Genomic DNA, 16612 nt, shown 5'->3' on the forward strand with positions numbered 1-16612 from the left:
TATTATTTTTTTTTTTAAAGGACATGTTAGCACTCTCAGATGCATGTGCGTTGGAATGTATTAATCATATCAATGTTTCAGAACCTCTGGACCTTCGTCAAGAGTGTTTTGCACAAATCATACAACATTGATCTTAAATAGATAATGCTCAAACCACTGTGCAGAGGTGTTGGACAAGTATTCTTCTGTGGGAGTGACAGCAGCATGTGTACAATATGCCACCTCAAATTACACATTTACAAGAAATTTATGGGGGAAAAAGACACCACAATACATAATGTCTAGTTACAAGAATGACAAGTATTTAGCAAAATGGTGATCGGAGTCAGTTCATTCAAGGGAGTTTGTTCCCTCGAATGAAGAAAAAAAAAATACACATCCTATTACTACATTCTGCAGCTGCACCACAATTCTGCTCACAGAAAGCTCAACATATAATCTCCAATATTATATTAATGTTATATCAGTAACAGCTGATGTCAGTTAGTTGTGTGTACAGCATTATATATGTATATACACTGTGTGTATATATATATATATAGTGTGTATGTATATATATATACAGTGTGTATGTATATATATATATGTATATGTATATATATGTATATGTATATATATATATATGTATATGTATATATATATGTATATGTATATATATATGTATATATATATATATATATGTATATATATATGTATATATATATGTATATATATAGTGTGTATGTATATATATATATACAGTGTGTATGTATATATATATATATATATGTATATATTCGACGATGCTGTTGAGAGATTTGACTAACTTTAGATATTCCTGAGCGATAAACTAAGCTTCTGCATTCACACGGAGAATCTGAAGGCAACGGGACAAACATTGTGTCACCGGAAGCGCTCTGGTTTCCGTTTGTAGTCCAAGTAGCATTGGCCAATCACATTCGAGCAGTACATTCGTTTGTTCACTGCCTACTTGTGAAACAATCCGGTCGTACACGTGTTCTGTCAACTCCAGTCTCATATCTCAAGTTGCAAGTCGGACTGTGAACACCGAACAGCGCCGCAGATGTCCGCTGGATGCACCGGTTCCCCAAAAATGTAGCCGCTGTCAGTAGGGGGTCCCGCACATGCGCAGAACGGATCGAGCGGCTGGATCGGATCGGGCCCTGAACTAGTAACTCCAGTTTGGTCTAAACGCGCTTTCTGAAACAGGGCTCCGCGTCCTGGATCCAGACTTTTTAATCCGCCATCTACTCCGAGTTCAAGTCGAGTGTAACGAGTTGACAATTCCGTCTGAAAACAGAGTTTAGCTCGCTGCTCAACAGTATTAGTATCAATTAACGGTCGAAAATTAATGCTGTCAGCATGTTAACAAAACAACCTACACAAATATGTCAAAGGTCAGGACCATACATAACGTTACAAATGCCCGGACAAGAATTTTCTTTTCGGCGTGCAGACACCAACTCTGCACAGCACAACACCGACCTCTGACCTCTGTTGGCATGACTAATCAATCACAAGTGGGTATCTCTAAAAACAGCTCAACAAATAGACAATAGTAGGTATCCTTATACTTTGTCAACATGTTTGACCCTGTTAACTTCGTTTATGTATGTTTTAACTTCCTTCACAATTATTTTGTCATTATAGGACTTTTTACATGTATGTTTATAGCCTATAAATAAATGAATACCCTTTCATCACTGTGACTGTTTTTATTGCTTGTTGAACTTATATCTATTATCAGCGTCCAAATAAAATATTAAAACAGCACTAGATATTGCAGGTTTTCATGATATGCATATTTATTACAAGAGACGAGTGGATGTGGCCCCTCACACACAGTGTATAAATCTACGGATTTAAATTGATAAGCTAAAACAATTAGTTTCCATCTATTCTTGATTGTAAAGACAAAAAAGCATGTTAAACCTAAAAAAACTTCTGTAGAACTGTTAGGACAAGACAACAATATATGTACATTATTTGACAGATACTAAACAGTTACAGTAGCACAATTCAAACCTTTAGTCCCCATGTTGTCCAATGATGAAATATCCCCAAAGAGTTGTCACATAATGGCGACATAGTCCTTCTTGGTTTGGGTAAAGCAGAAGTTAAACTTCCCTGAATCAAAATAATATAAATTGTTGACATACAGTATCTTACAGTAATGTTGTACAAAGTGTGCCCCCCATTTAGGGACAAGATTCAGTGTATTCATGACAAGTGTAAAAGAAACAAAACAGCACATGCATGTGATGTTCATTCACTATTTACAGTATAATAGTGTTTTTTCAGACCATTTCAACAGAAACTGCATACGGCTATAATAATTCGAAACTACTCACTAGTTTATTGTAAAATGGTGATCTCTAAACAATTTCTATACTTTACATCCATTTATTTCAGCCTTCCTACTTTCTATACAGTGTTGCACAGTGTTCTGACTGAAGTCTTATTTTGGATTCTAGTATTAAGGGAAAAGAGTGTTGTACTGTGAAACATTTAAAAAACAAACAGGTCTTTATCTTGTTTTCTTTATGGATATGATTTCCTTAATATAAAGTTAAAGTGTAAAATAACAGACATATTTTCATTCTAAAACTTCAAACTTACAAAAAAATCTAAAAGACAGAAATATTAATAGACATATTTAAACCTGAAAAAAATCATAATATACTATATTTTATGTCATATAGTTATTTTCTGATTGTTTCTTAGGCTGTGGTATGAAGGTGACAATGTCTTAAATGCATTAGTTTGAACCAGTCAAGCTTTGAAATTTCTGTCCTGGGAATTTTGAGTGCTATGAAGTGGGTTTACGGTCTGGCAAAGATGATAATTACAGTAACTGTTGATTCGGGCCTGATTTATTTAGTAGTTAGTTTGTATAATCTGTCTGTTAGCTGCTGGAAGATAAAACCAGGTCTGGCTCCTTGGCTCCTTCCTGCCCACTGTTGCGTTGTCCACAGTTCCCAGTCAGCTCTGGGAAGAGGCTGGTCCGAGCAGAGTGACTTGGGGAGCCTGGAGTTGGACTCATGCCGGGCTTCTTGGGAGTGATCGGAGGAGGATGAGTCCTCTCTGAGCGAGGAGTGAGGGGGGAGCGGATCCCCGGAGATAGAGGCCCTGAAGAAGGCGACCTCCCCCCAGGAGGAGTTGCTGCCAGGTTGCGGTAGTCTGTACCAAAAGGAGAGCTGCTGAGTGGTGCCAGCTTGATGCCAGCCTGCTGGCTGGTGAAGCGGGACAGCACCTGAGTGACAGTGTTGCGGGCCAGCTGCTTAGCTGAGCTGTGCTCGAGTAGGGGAGGGATGGAGGAGGTGGTGGGGGAGAGGTCCCTGGGGGAAAGAGGGCCACCATGCTGCTGCTGCTCCAGCTCAGCCTGGCTCTGGAACTTGTGCCTGGCGGCATGGAAGCGCTGGTTGATACCAGCCTGGTAGGAGGACTGATGGAAGCCTGGGCTGCCCAGACGCTTGGCAAGAACAGGCGAAGAAATGGGCGAAGAGGAGAGGGAAGAGGAGGCTGTGCTGGAGGGAGAGTGAGGGTGCGGATGAGGGGGAAGAGGGGAATACAAGAGTCCTGCTCCCCCATTCTCTACCAACCCACCATTTTCTGGTCCTCTCCCCTCCGGTGTTGGTTCTGACTCTTTATGAGTGGGATGGCCATTGACCTTTGATAGTGAGGAGGATTTAGGGGTGACAGTTATCTTTCCATCTGGCTCAGTCTGAACAGAGGTGGACCCCACTATGGAAAGTGATTCTTTCCCCTCTGTCACAGCCTCCTTTACCACTTCTTTAACCCCTCCAGTTTCAGCCAACCTCTTCCTCAGTTCCTCCAGCTGCCTCTCAAGCCCCTTGCTCCTATCCTCCTCTTTGCTGATCCTGGCTTTCATCTGCTCTCTCTCTATGTCAAACTCAGCCAGCTGCCTTTCAGACCTCACCTCTAGCTGGGCTGCCCTGATCTTCTCATCTTCAAGAACCCCCCTGAGCTTTTCCAGGGCACTGGTCTCCTCTCGGAGCAAAGTGCGAAGTTGGGAGACTTTCTGAGCCTCCTCCTGCGCCTGGCTGTTGGCTTTCTGGAGCTCCAGAGTCAGGTTTGATGAGAGCTGTTGCTGCTGGGACAGTGACTCCTCTACCTGGCTCATCACCTGTGCTTGTTCCTTCTCTAACCTCCGCACTGTTGCCCGCTCCACTTCCAACTAGAAAGGGAGGGAGAGAGATACAACAGTCAAGGCGAGGCAGCGTTTCCACATTTGACCACAAGGAGGCAGAAGAACACTGCTTACAATAAACCCACCACGGGATGAGAAACAGTATCATTATATGAATATATATATATATATATATATATATATATATTTTTTTTTTCACTTAACCCATTACAACCGAGTAATAGTTTTTTTTAATGTATTCTATTACTATCCTATCTTTTACATGTTTCCCTATTTGCCAATAGTATTCATAATACTTCATTCAAATTGCTCACCTGAAACATATATAAGTGGTATAAAATGTGTACCATTTACATTATTATAAACAAAACTTTAGCAAATGGGGCTCAATTCCTGTTTTTCTCCCTATTTTCACAGAATGTTTCCATCTCTCTCAGTCAGCTATATTCTCTAACAAACTACATTTAAATAAGGTCCACTTGAATCACACAGAAAAAAAAAGTCTGTATAAAAGAATGCCTGTATGTGTCAGTACAGGGTCAGACGAGACAGACAAAGAAGCTGTTGTTCATGTTGTTTTGCCATAATTTGCTGGTTCAAGTAAAGTTTAGATTGCCATTACATCATTAGTTGGTGACTAGGCAGCTTATAAACCTTTGATGAGTTAAAGAAGGAAATGGGAGGTGATGAAATACAACCTAGTGTATATGATTACTGTACAAAAACAACACAGGCAGGAAAGCCTGAGGAAGACTGGGAGACACTCAGGAAACCTCCCTTCCATAAGGCCGTTGTCTAAAGTTTGTATAGTGGCTGATTCTGTGCTCAGTGTGTGTGTGTGCCAGATGATCTTGCAGTAGACATGGACATTCATTATCTCAGGTTTCCTGAGGCCATAAAGCCACATGGCTGCTGGACAGCTAAACAATGGTTTCTTCCTCCTCTGTTTCCTGTGGAACAGCCCCATGCCTGTGCATACGAGTGTTTGTGTTTATCTGTACTTTAACAGGCCAAGCCCTGTCCACCCTACTGGGGTCCACAATATAACTGCACTGATGCTTGCCTGCTTAGTTGCTTGGTTTTAAATCACAGCTGCCAGAAGGACACAGGGCAGACAGGCAGAGGAGAGGGGAAGCAGAAAAAAACACCAGATGTGCTTGTCTATCTAGAAGACTTTACCAAACATACAAATGCACATGCACACACAAATGTTGCACATATAGTGCAACAGGACATGTACACTTTTACACGTCAGTCACACCTGTTGCAGCAGTTTGTCCCTTTCCGTCTGCAGCATGAAGGTGAAATCATCATTCTGCGCAGACTTCTGAGCACGCCGTTGTTTTTCCTCCTCCAGATCAGCTAACATCTATCAAACCATGAAACAATTAAATCACTTGACATGGAGATAGGATTCTTGTTGGAGGATTCAGTGCATTCATTTGAAAACATTCACAATCCAGCCTATTGTACAAATGTCAGCCACAGAGGGACCCTGGCTGGATGCTTGGGCGGTTGCAACATTGTCCAGACACGCAAAGCAGAAATAAAGAGGAGCTCAAGAACTCACTGAATGTGTGTGTTCACGACTGCATTACTTACCCTCCTGTGTCTGCTCTCAGCAGCAGCCAGCTGTCCCATCATCCTCTCTTGCATCCTCTTGCAGTGAGCCATGACCAGTTTAAGGACGGCCAGTGGGTTCGGTCCCACCGCCCGGCCCTGCAGGTTTGTGCGAGTCTGGGTGAGCGTGTTCTGGCGCTCTGAGGACTCACTGTCCCGCTGCAGGGCCAGGAAGGGATCGCTGAGGTCATACTCGCCATAACGCTCCTGGACGAATGCATCTCTCTGCTGAGCCTAGGAACACACAAACATATAGCACACATGTAATTGTACTGTTTAGCTGTTCCTTTAACAGCTGGTCCTGGAATAAATCTACCTGCAGCCTACAGGAAGAAAACAACTAATCTGTCCCTGTAAATGTTCAGTCCTGACTCAGCAGGAAAACTATAACCAGTGTGTCTGTGGATGGCAGAACATGGATTTGATAGGATGAGGTCTCTTTTCCACACTGCAGCACAAGGACAAATGTGTTGCGAAGATAACATGAGGCCCAACTGTCGGTGTCAAGAAAACACAAAGTCAGCTAACTGATCGCGAAGAAAACAGAAGATTAACTTATAATTTTATGTATCACATCACTGTCAAACATACGACTCGTAAGCAAGTGTGTGTCTGTGTGTGCAGGAAATCTGTTTGGAATGATGATATTGTCAGTGTGAGCAAAGCAGATGGTCGTTGCTCTCAACCCAAACACAAAGAGGTGAAGCGTGGTGGTCCAACCCCCACCCGGGGCAGATGTTAACTCCTCCCCAGGGATGCAAGGATGAAGGAAAGGGCCATGAAATCAGACACAAACACAGAGCTGTTTCTAATGAAGAAGTTACATAATACTTAAAGCAAAAACAAAATAATGTAATAAAGAAAAAGATAGCAATCCTGAGTGACACAATATTGCATACAATCAATTACTTTCCATCTACCATACCCTACTCAGGCTGGTTTGAGAGAAACAGGCTGGAATGACAAATAAAGTGAGGGCCTTGTTGACTTCACTCCAGGATACAATGATATATTATCCGGATGTCTCATTTACTACATACAGTAAGTAGGTTTGAGTTCTGGAGGCCTGCAGCGTCAGCTGGCGGTGCAAGTTATGCAAGCACAAGCCACAGAGTTCAATCCACGTGCCTTCGGGACACCCGTCACTGTCTCCCCAATGCAGTCCTCATCCGACACCCCGTTCCTCCATCTCCCTGCCCAGACACGCATTGCACTGCATTCCTCTGCCTGCTCATTTCTCAGAAAATGCCTCTATACTTCAGCCTCTCTGCCAGCGTCTTTTTCTCACACACTCTCAGACTGTGGCAGTGCTCGCACACACACACACACACACACACACACACACACACACACACACACACACACCCACACACCCTGAGGACATCAGTAAGGAGGCTGAATTTGAGGCCGAACAAAGAATGTGACCCTCAGTGAAAAGATTACAGGACTTGAACAAAGACACTGTCTCAATGCCATCACTTTTATGCATTGTCTCCATGTTTGACCCCGTAGGTTTCAATGGGTGAGAAAGGGTACAACTGTGTATGTGTGATTATAAATGTGTATTTGTATGTAAGCCATTTGTAAGTTGACCAGTAGCTGTGCGTTTTTGTGCTGGACTTTGGAGTAGAGCTGTAAAGCTTCTCCATCTAGCTGGAGACAAAACTGCAGCTTTCTAAATTAAATCACTTTTTAAATAGACCATTATGGGTCGGGCTGTGATTGGATTGTGTGTGTGTGTGTGTGTGTGTGTGTGTGTGTGTGTGTGTGTGTGTGTGTGCGTGTAGCTCGCCTTATGTCTGGTCTCCCATGGTTTTCTTGGGACAGTTCTGATCATAATGACAGAGTGCACGTTCCTCTATAAGAGAGCACAACAAGCAAACCCTCTCTGCTGCAAAGCTCTCATTTCTACGCAGCCACTGATGAAAAATATATCTCCAACGAAGAATGGATTAAAGGCTATTCATTCACTGTTACATAATCAATAGTTTTGTTTTTGAATTTGCATCAAGTATGTAAGACTTCCTCTACAATTTCACACACTGTTTGAAACAGAATGAAACATGTGTGCTACAGCTTGTGTGAGCATTACCTTCTTCAACAGCTTGTATCCTCTAATAATGCATTCCCGCAGCTGTGACGAGGTGTGAAAGACAATCTGATGCTTTTCGCATGGAGAAAGTCTGCCAGTCAACCAGTTACCGACAGCCTCAGGGCACAATCATGCCCTTGTGTGAGCTGAAGAGCCAGGGAGTCCTGTTTCCTGAGAGAACCTCTGCAGTGACTGTCACACAAGGAAGTCAGCAGCTCTGACTGGTATTGGGTGAACATCTCCTGTTACAAATGAACAGTTAAGCCTTAAACTCTTAAATAGTACTGCGGATGAAAGCTAATAATCCATTTCATTTTAAGGTACTCAAAGACACTTTACTTGTTACTTTCATACACCGTGGACACAGCTACGGGGGGGGGGGGTTAAGTGTCTTGCTCAAGAACACATCGACTAGGGCGGGGATTGAACTGCCAACCCCCTGATTGAAAGACGGACCTGCTAACCACTGACCCACAGTCGCCCCAGATAAAACTGAATTGCTATCAAAATGAGAACGCATACATATGCATGCACATATCTATATGCGTGTGTGCATCTATGAGCTTGCATGTGTTTGCACACCGTGCAGCAAAAGGTTGGAACTTGTTAGCATAACCGCCTGTTTCCGGGGTAACATCTCGAATCCAGCAGCTTTGCAGTGGGGGTTATGGGAAAAGAATGCGTTCCTGGTGGATTAGTCCACTCGTCAGAAGAACAGTTAGACACACAGAGACAAAAGGACAGCAGGACCAGACCTGTCAGATATGAAAAGCTTCTTTCATGGAACTTAAGGAGTACCGTGCCAGCGTCTTTGCAACAAGAGGACAGAGGACAATGTCGAATAAACGAGTATATGAGGTTGTTGTTCTCTTCAGTTATTTCAAACCAGGAGAAAGGAGTTCATTCATCGAGACTTTTGATCATAAACCCGCCGTGCAAGAGAATCACAGTGTGGGGTAATGCGCTAAGAGTACAATAGGAGAGTAAAATGTGAAGCATAGAACCAGGTGAACAACAGAAGACAGCAGGTCAGCTGCAGACGACCCTTTTCAGATGTATGTTTCTGGCTTCAGTGTTTTCTTGGATGAGGAAGTAAGTAGTGTAGTTTTTCTCCCGGGGAGTGGACACGACTACTCTGCTCTACTTAATAGTAGAAAAGAACATATTGTCAACAGACCACTTGTCAGCCTGAATAACAGTGAATCCACTGGCAGTCACATCTGATTTGTGTTGGTCATTAGGATATTACAGAACAGTCTTTTGGTGAAACTCGTAGCAAATAGGGAATGAGAAAGTGAGACAATGTCTTTGACTACAAAAAGAATAAATAAAGTGCTCATGATTCAATGTAGTCATTTAACTTGTGTTAAGACAAGCTCTACAGACCAACCATATTCAAACTGTATGCTGTGAAGTCTTTCTATAATGCAACGACATTAGAACATGTCAACAATGACCATAATAAGTAATAATACAACATATGCCAACCCAACAGTACACATGCCTTAGTTTGGCTGAGCACTAGAAAGGGAGGTTGTGGTGACGGTCTGGTGCTGGGGACTAATGAGTAGCTAACCAGCCACTAAGGACAATTATAATCATTATCTACACAACTCCCTGACAGGATAAGATTGTGAAGTATTGTCTTGGGAGAGCCCAAGTTGCAAATGTACCCACTTTAAGCTGCATTCGTTGATCTTTGGCCACTTGTAGGCAGAATAACAGTACAACAAGCTATAAGCCAAATGTGTGACAACGGTTGTCTGTAAAACCTAAATAATCATCTTAAGAAAGCTGGACGATTAAAGAGAAGCTCTGTCGTGCTGTAGAGTTGGATGATAATACTCTGTGGTTCCGATAATACAAGCAACGGCTTTCACATTACATCATTTAAAAGTAATAGACAGTGGAGCCTTGTGTCCTGACATTGCTTCAGATAAACATTTACTCTCATTGACCGACATTTCCAGGATGAGAGCAGTCATTTTGGTGAATCGACCAGGTGTAAAAGTATACTGACATTATAGCAGAACATAGTTTGAGCGCTCATCTGCTTCTACTGAGAACTCACTGAGATTGTACAGACTCAGTATCAGTATCACTTGTGAGAAATTGCCATTTGTGCACGTTCTGCATCATTAAATGATCAAATGTGTACATTTAAAATACCGTCCAGGAAGTGCACTAAAAGGTTTTAAATTACGTGGAAAGCCATATGCGCCTCATTGTGTCTCGTGCAGACGGTGCAGAGAACAGTGCGGAGTGAGAGAAGGAAGGACACTCTCGAGATACAGTAAGTACATTGTGTACTGAAAAGTGTATTTCTCACAGATTTATCCTAACAGGAGCATAATGGACCCCAGCTAATATACAAATGTGTAGCAATTCAGCCAAAACGTATTGTACATTTACTTCAGTTAGTATAGGTTACAATAATTTGTTTGCCCACATGATGAGATCTAGAGCTGTGGTTCCAGCTTCACTATATTCGTCAACAATATATATATATATATATATATATATATATATATATATATATACATATACACACACATACACATACACATACACACACACACACACACACATATATACATGTAAGTGTAGGCTTTTTGAAATGTAAGCTAAGGTGTGTGTAAAGCTTCAGCTGTATCCTCCACACCTCCCACCCACACATTAATTACAGATGGCAATAAAATGGCTGGAAAGACGCCAAACAAAGCCTCACTTAACTTTAGGGGGGTAGTTATACATTCAAGTAATGTCTAACTGCCTCGGATGCTATCATCAGTGGTTAGTGATGAAACATGGGAGCAGGTGATCTCAACCTTTGGTCAGGCGATGCTTTTGGAGAAGATGACATTTTATTAGGTGGAACAAGGAAGTGCTCTGGTATTTATTGAAAACAAGTTAAAGATTCAACTAAATTATTACACTGACACAAACTGCATTGAGAGAGCATTGATTTTTCTTATCTCAGACTGACGTCCTCTGTCACTAATCTATTTGTAGCGGGCAAATACTCTGCTGTTCAGTACAAATAGCAGCGAAGGGTGGAACTTGTTACCATTACAGATATGATCCATTATTTTCGAGCTTGGTCTCGGGATAAGAGAGGCTGCCATAGAAGTGCTGCCATAAAAGGACATCCTGAGGAAAACAGTATCCGCTCATATGGACTAATCAGTGTGTGTGTGTGTGTGTGTGTGTGTGTGTGTGTGTGTGTGTGTGTGTGTGTGTGTGTGTGTGTGTGTGTGTGTGTGTGATGTGCTGTGTGTAGCTGCATGCTTTTAAAGTAAGAAAGTAACATTGGATACTTTGATGTCATCTCAGAATTGTCAGGTCAGGGAGCTTTACTCTCTCAGGCCTCGGGCTCAGGGAGTTGATATCAAAGTGCTTCACTGACATCATAGTCCAGTGTGCATTACACTGTTGTTTTTAGGTATTTTGCTTTTAAGGGCCCCCTCTCTGTAGTTTCGGCTTTTTTCGTATTTTTCCCATACCAATTTTGACAACATGTCCAAATTGGGCGGTGATTCTTGTAAAGGAACATAATATACAATCTTTCTTATGTGAGCAACACAATCTATAGCCAGGCCCTATTGTTTTAGGGAATCAGGAAAACACATCAGGCTACAAAAATAGCATTTTAGGATTACAGGATATGACATCATGTGGAAAACAAAACAGGCCCTGCTGAGCATGACTTCAATATTTTAACCACAATGACCTGACATTCTGGGTGAACAAAGCTCAGTACATTGACAAGCAGCAATATTTGTTTCACAGCCACAGATTTCAAGACCACAAAAGCAAATAGTTTAAAGCAGACCTGAGACATATTTTCATATCACAGTGTCTAAAGTTTGTTCCCCACTGTGTTCACTTGTTGTCTCGAAAGTAGTGCAACAACAATTTAAGAAGGACTGACTTTAGAGCTCCCACACTGAGAATTTAAAAGGCAGGTGTAGGTCTGTTTTAATGCCTTCAGTTGGCATTCTTTTGAGCTACTGAGAACTGGCTCCGTGCTGGATGTATACCATATATATACAAAGAGAAGATAATAGTAGCATTAGTTTCAGTATAGATATAGACAATCATCAACTCAAAAGATATGCCACTCCTGTTGGAATGCAGGACCCGTTTTGGGTGCCATGTTGCCATATGGTGCCATAAAACTCCTTATCCATCTCCTTAGTGATGACAACTAAAAACAGTCAAATCTAGAATCTGTAGAGACAAGTCCCAAAGGTGACGCCATCGTATTAGTAAGCAAACACTGATACAGTTCCAGGCTTCTGAGGGTGAAGGAAGAGTTAAAAAGGTGCCGAAATGTGAATGCCCCGAGCAATCTACAGGCATCCCAAGTACTTGCAGCTGAGAGGAGAAAATATTTTGAGTTGGAAAAGAGTGGTAGGGATTTGAGAGCCTTACTCAGCCTGACAACACTGAGGGGAGAGTCAAGACCCAGGAAGAAATCACAATCGGGAAATGAAAAACAGAAAAGACACACCGTACAAACAGACCTCTTGAGTGCAAAATCAATGCACAGACACAGAGCTCAATATAGGACACATTAACCTGTCATCAAACCCCCTCTGCAGTCACTACACACAATCTGCCCTAACGTGAACCAGTCATTGAAAAGGGTGTACGGGCCTCCAGTGGTAACAAGGGAAGTCGGTGATTTGAGCCTACAACTCTGTACATCCTCTCCACAATAAACACTGCAGCCTCTAACAGGGCCACCAGAGACTATCAGTGTGTGTGTGTATGTGTGTGTGTGTGCAGATAGGACATGGGTCATGGTCAAACTTGAAAGACCCCCCATAATGTTGCTGTGTGTGAGGAAGAGAGAATGAGGAAGTGAGAAGGGGTTAAAGATACAGAAAGAGAAATCGGTACAGACAGTCAGGCGACTGTACATTGGTCCTCAGGGGAATGACGTGTGCGTTGAGTTTTCGGCAAACCCTGCCCTCATCAGATCTTGTCAACTGCCATCACAGATGCTTCTGAACTGGTGCGGTTAGATCGGCTTGCCCTCGGGCACTGGCACTAAAATTCTCCCATGCTTACAGCCTCACTTGCATGCAAGACAAACCTCACTATCAAGGCCTGTTCATGAGAACAAGACAGTCATGGGTGCTACTTGTCCTTATCATAACCTCAATCACTATTTCAGACAGTGAGTCAAGCATTCAAGGCCTAAGCAGCTTCACCAAGCATGGAGCAGCCGCTGTGGTCATGAGTATGAAAAGCAGCCAGGGGCACGAAAGGAGAGCCAATCAGCCTCGACTAAAACATTGCAAGGCATTGTAGCCGAAGGTAAGCTGTGCTCTTTCACTCGAATATGAATGAATGAGCCGCACAAAACTGAGGATTTAAGGATTTATGTTGCTACATAATGCCTGAGGTGCTGTTCACAATGTGCACTTGGGTCATTCAAACTGTGGATGATGTGCCTCAAAACATTCAGAAGGTGTCTGAGATCCTCAGGTGCCTTGAAAGACTACATCTCCGTAGTCTGTGTTCAAGTTTCTAAACACAGTTGGATAGAGCTGAGTTGCAAGTGCCAAACAACTTTCACAAGGTTTGCGGTATGTACCCGAGGCACAAATATGTATACTGTATGTAGATATGAACCGCAGTAAGTCTGAACTAACGCCCAGACACAATGTAGTATGCAGGTCTGACTAGTGCCTGGTGAACAGGTGAACATGAGAAACACAGGTTTCAACTGATCTGACCAGCACTAATGTTTGCTCTGGTGGAATAAAAGGCCTGGGAAACCAGAATGACTCCTGCGCCATTGTCTTTACTAGCTCTGTTTCCTTAGTTTCCTGTTTACACATCCCCTCCCTGCTAGCTCACATTCTTTTTGGGGGGTGTCATGCTGAAACCGGTCAAATTTAGTGCCCAAGGAAAGAAAAAGAAAAGAGTGTGTTTTATTTAATGGCTTGCTTTGATGGCTCTAATAATATTTTCAAGTTATCACTATGTACTCTGCTACATGTATGTGAGGTGTTCTGCAATGTACATGACAGAGTCCACAGGAGGATGTTGTGTGTGTCAGATGTAGGGGCTAACTCACCCTAAGGGCATGTATGACCACATCCTGGGCCTCCAGCTCTCCTTCCAGCACACTGAGGAGAGTCAGCAGCTCTGCTCTGCTTAGAGCCTCCACATTCATCTTCTCATCCTGAGGAGGCAGAGGGAGTGTTAAAGTATTAAAAGAAGCAAATAAACACACTCAATGCAATCAGAAGGATAAATAATGAATAAATCAAAATGGTGAGACTTTTTTTCTTTTCTCTTCGTGTAGCATATTATCACTTCGTAGATTATCTGAGTGCATCTATGGGACTCGGGCCTCTCACTGGGTTGTGCTCAGGGTTATAAACAGAAAGTAATTAGCATATCTGCATGTTAAGTTGCTGAGGGACTGAGGACAGTTGTTATCTCGATTCTGTTCCCACTGCGAAGATTCAGTGGGCTCCAAATACCAACAGGGTGAGACGAATGTGATTGATTGATACGTCTTATTTGGCACACACTTTTAAGGTATTAGCCATCCCGCTCTCCATCCACTGTATCCTGTGATTCATCAGCTAGGTCCAGTCATAGTCATAGGGTCCAGACATAACACACTTCACACAGCAGACACCATCCTTAAAATTAAGAGAAAAACAAAACACAGTTGACTTCATCTTGGGTAAAGTCGCTTTCAGGTTATTTACAGTGCCTTATAATGGTGCGGCTGCTCCGCAAAGTGTTAATTATGTGTTTGACGAGGAGACGTGCATGCTGGGAGGTCAGATAACAGCAGCAGCTGTAATGATCGGCCTGTCTCTTACACCTTATGTTGTTCTCTGTATGTCACACACCATAAATAAATAAACGGATGCAGGATGCTTCAAGGGTTTACAGTACAACCTGCGCAAGATTAAAATCCACATTAAAGTGTCTTGGTAAGGTGTTGAGCTGCCAGAACAACCCCAGGGGAGGATTGTTCCTCTGGTGATGTTGAACACTGTGAATCACAAGAGTCCCAAATACATAGCTGCTCTATGTGAATCTGATTCCTATTGTTTTCCTGCTTGTCAAACCATTCAGTGACACCTCATGTTCTATGAAATCTACATTTCTTGTGTTTTTCCTCGCATGTGTCACCCGTTTGTATTAATAGTAAAAAAGCAACTGTCCTCATCTTCCCTTTAAACAAACCTCACCTCTTCCTTGACAGCAAAGGTGGAATCTCAAGTGAAGGCTACTGTTTACTTTCTTGCAGCAGCGCCCAAATTCTTCTGTGCATTCTGTGGCTCACCACACATTCACAGCAAAGCAACAAAGTGTGGGTGCGGCACAGGCTACTCACTTATAGTCACTCTCTCACACACACACACACACACACACACACACATGCACACACACACACACACGCTGGTGTAGGTTAGCTTGGATATTAGTCTGTGTGTGTGTGTGTGTGTGTGTGTGTGTGTGTTTGAGCTGTTGGCTGTAAATGTAGGCAAATATCTCACTCTATGTGTCATCCGATATCTGTAAATTATCTTCCATGGAAAATCCTTCCAACATTCCAGGGATGCCCAAACCACAGGAAGCATCACTGCAGAATGAATCCCTGAATCTCACTCTCTCTTGACTTTAAGATGGACACCCAGTCAATGTAACACTCTTGTTATGAGATGGTACATGCAGATCAAACAAGTCAAATTAAAGCCATAACAGCTAAGTAGACAACACTATAGTTCATGTCTGTGTGCATGCACTAGTTCACAGATGTTTGCTACTTTTTTTCTTTCCAGTCTTCTCTCTCAGAAGGCAAACATAGCCTGGGTTCAACTTTACTCCTCCTCGCCAAGTAACCAGGAAGGATCTGTGCTGTGACTGCTCAGTGTGATCAGAGAAATACAGGATCCCAGTTGCTCGGGAACAGCAGAGGATCCACCTGCCGCGGGCCTTTGTCTGACACAAGGGACTGTCATTAAGTTCCGTGTTGCCAACATTCACTTCCATTGCTAAGTGTCACAGACATCACAAACACACCAAACTAGCAGGCATGTATAGGTTCTCTAGAGTGATAATTGTAAAATCAATACTGCATCAATATCACTGAAGTGCACACCCATTAGCCTGAACATTAACTCAACAGAAGACCCCTGGTCCTCAGCGATTGTTACTTGTACTATAATATCTTTCTAAATATTATTTTAGCAGTATTGGTAAGAACACATTCCTAACTGGTTTGCGGGTGTAAAGTTTCACTTAGGCTAACCTGAAATGTCAAAGCCCCATCCAGAACGAGCAAATGTCAAGTCGAGTCAGAAACCTGTCTATGGACTTTTGCATTGTCTTACTACAAAGCCTGACTAAATTGGAGGCTTCATTTCTGAAAGCCATGGAGCAAATATTCCTACCACATTCTGTGTAAACATACCTTCATGCGCCCTGTTCTGCACGCATTAATTCTTCTCCAAATCCAAAAAGGAGGCTCCTCAACAGCATGAATCAAAGTACTCCACTGTCACAAGCGAGTACGAACAACAGACGTTCAGTGACTACGGCGCCAGCCAATCGAAGGGGCGTAGTGTTACAATCGGGCCAATGTCTAGCAGGCTTTCCGCTAGGGGGCGGGGATTAGGGCGTTCCGGGGTCTGTGGGATAAACCCCTTTGTTTCGGACGTCCAGTGTTGATTTCCACCCATTCTTGT

General features: G+C 42.7%; 1 protein-coding gene across 1 annotated transcript; it reads right to left on the minus strand.

Annotated features, from left to right (window-relative positions):
* Positions 1 to 1703: 1703 nt before the first annotated feature.
* On the minus strand, positions 1704 to 16433 carry LOC117733595 (CTTNBP2 N-terminal-like protein). Its single transcript, XM_034537365.1, has 5 exons — positions 16339 to 16433; positions 13975 to 14082; positions 5774 to 6025; positions 5433 to 5540; positions 1704 to 4198 (listed from the first exon to the last, which is right to left on the minus strand). Exons 1-5 carry the CDS (start codon positions 16342 to 16344, stop codon positions 2906 to 2908), a joined length of 1767 nt encoding a protein of 588 aa, XP_034393256.1. The 5' UTR covers positions 16345 to 16433; the 3' UTR covers positions 1704 to 2905.
* Between the last annotated feature and the right edge of the window lie 179 nt (positions 16434 to 16612).

The sequence above is a fragment of the Cyclopterus lumpus genome, chromosome 7, assembly GCF_009769545.1.
Source record: "Cyclopterus lumpus isolate fCycLum1 chromosome 7, fCycLum1.pri, whole genome shotgun sequence".
Taxonomy (NCBI): Eukaryota; Metazoa; Chordata; class Actinopteri; order Perciformes; family Cyclopteridae; genus Cyclopterus; species Cyclopterus lumpus.

Excerpts from the sequence above, each read along its gene's own strand:
- LOC117733595 (XM_034537365.1), bottom strand. Across the intron at positions 6,026-13,974 it reads TGGTCATACATGCCCTTAGG|GCTCAGCAGAGAGATGCATT; the intron begins GTGAGTTAGCCC and ends GTGTGTTCCTAG. Across the intron at positions 5,541-5,773 it reads CTGAGAGCAGACACAGGAGG|ATGTTAGCTGATCTGGAGGA; the intron begins GTAAGTAATGCA and ends ATGGTTTGATAG.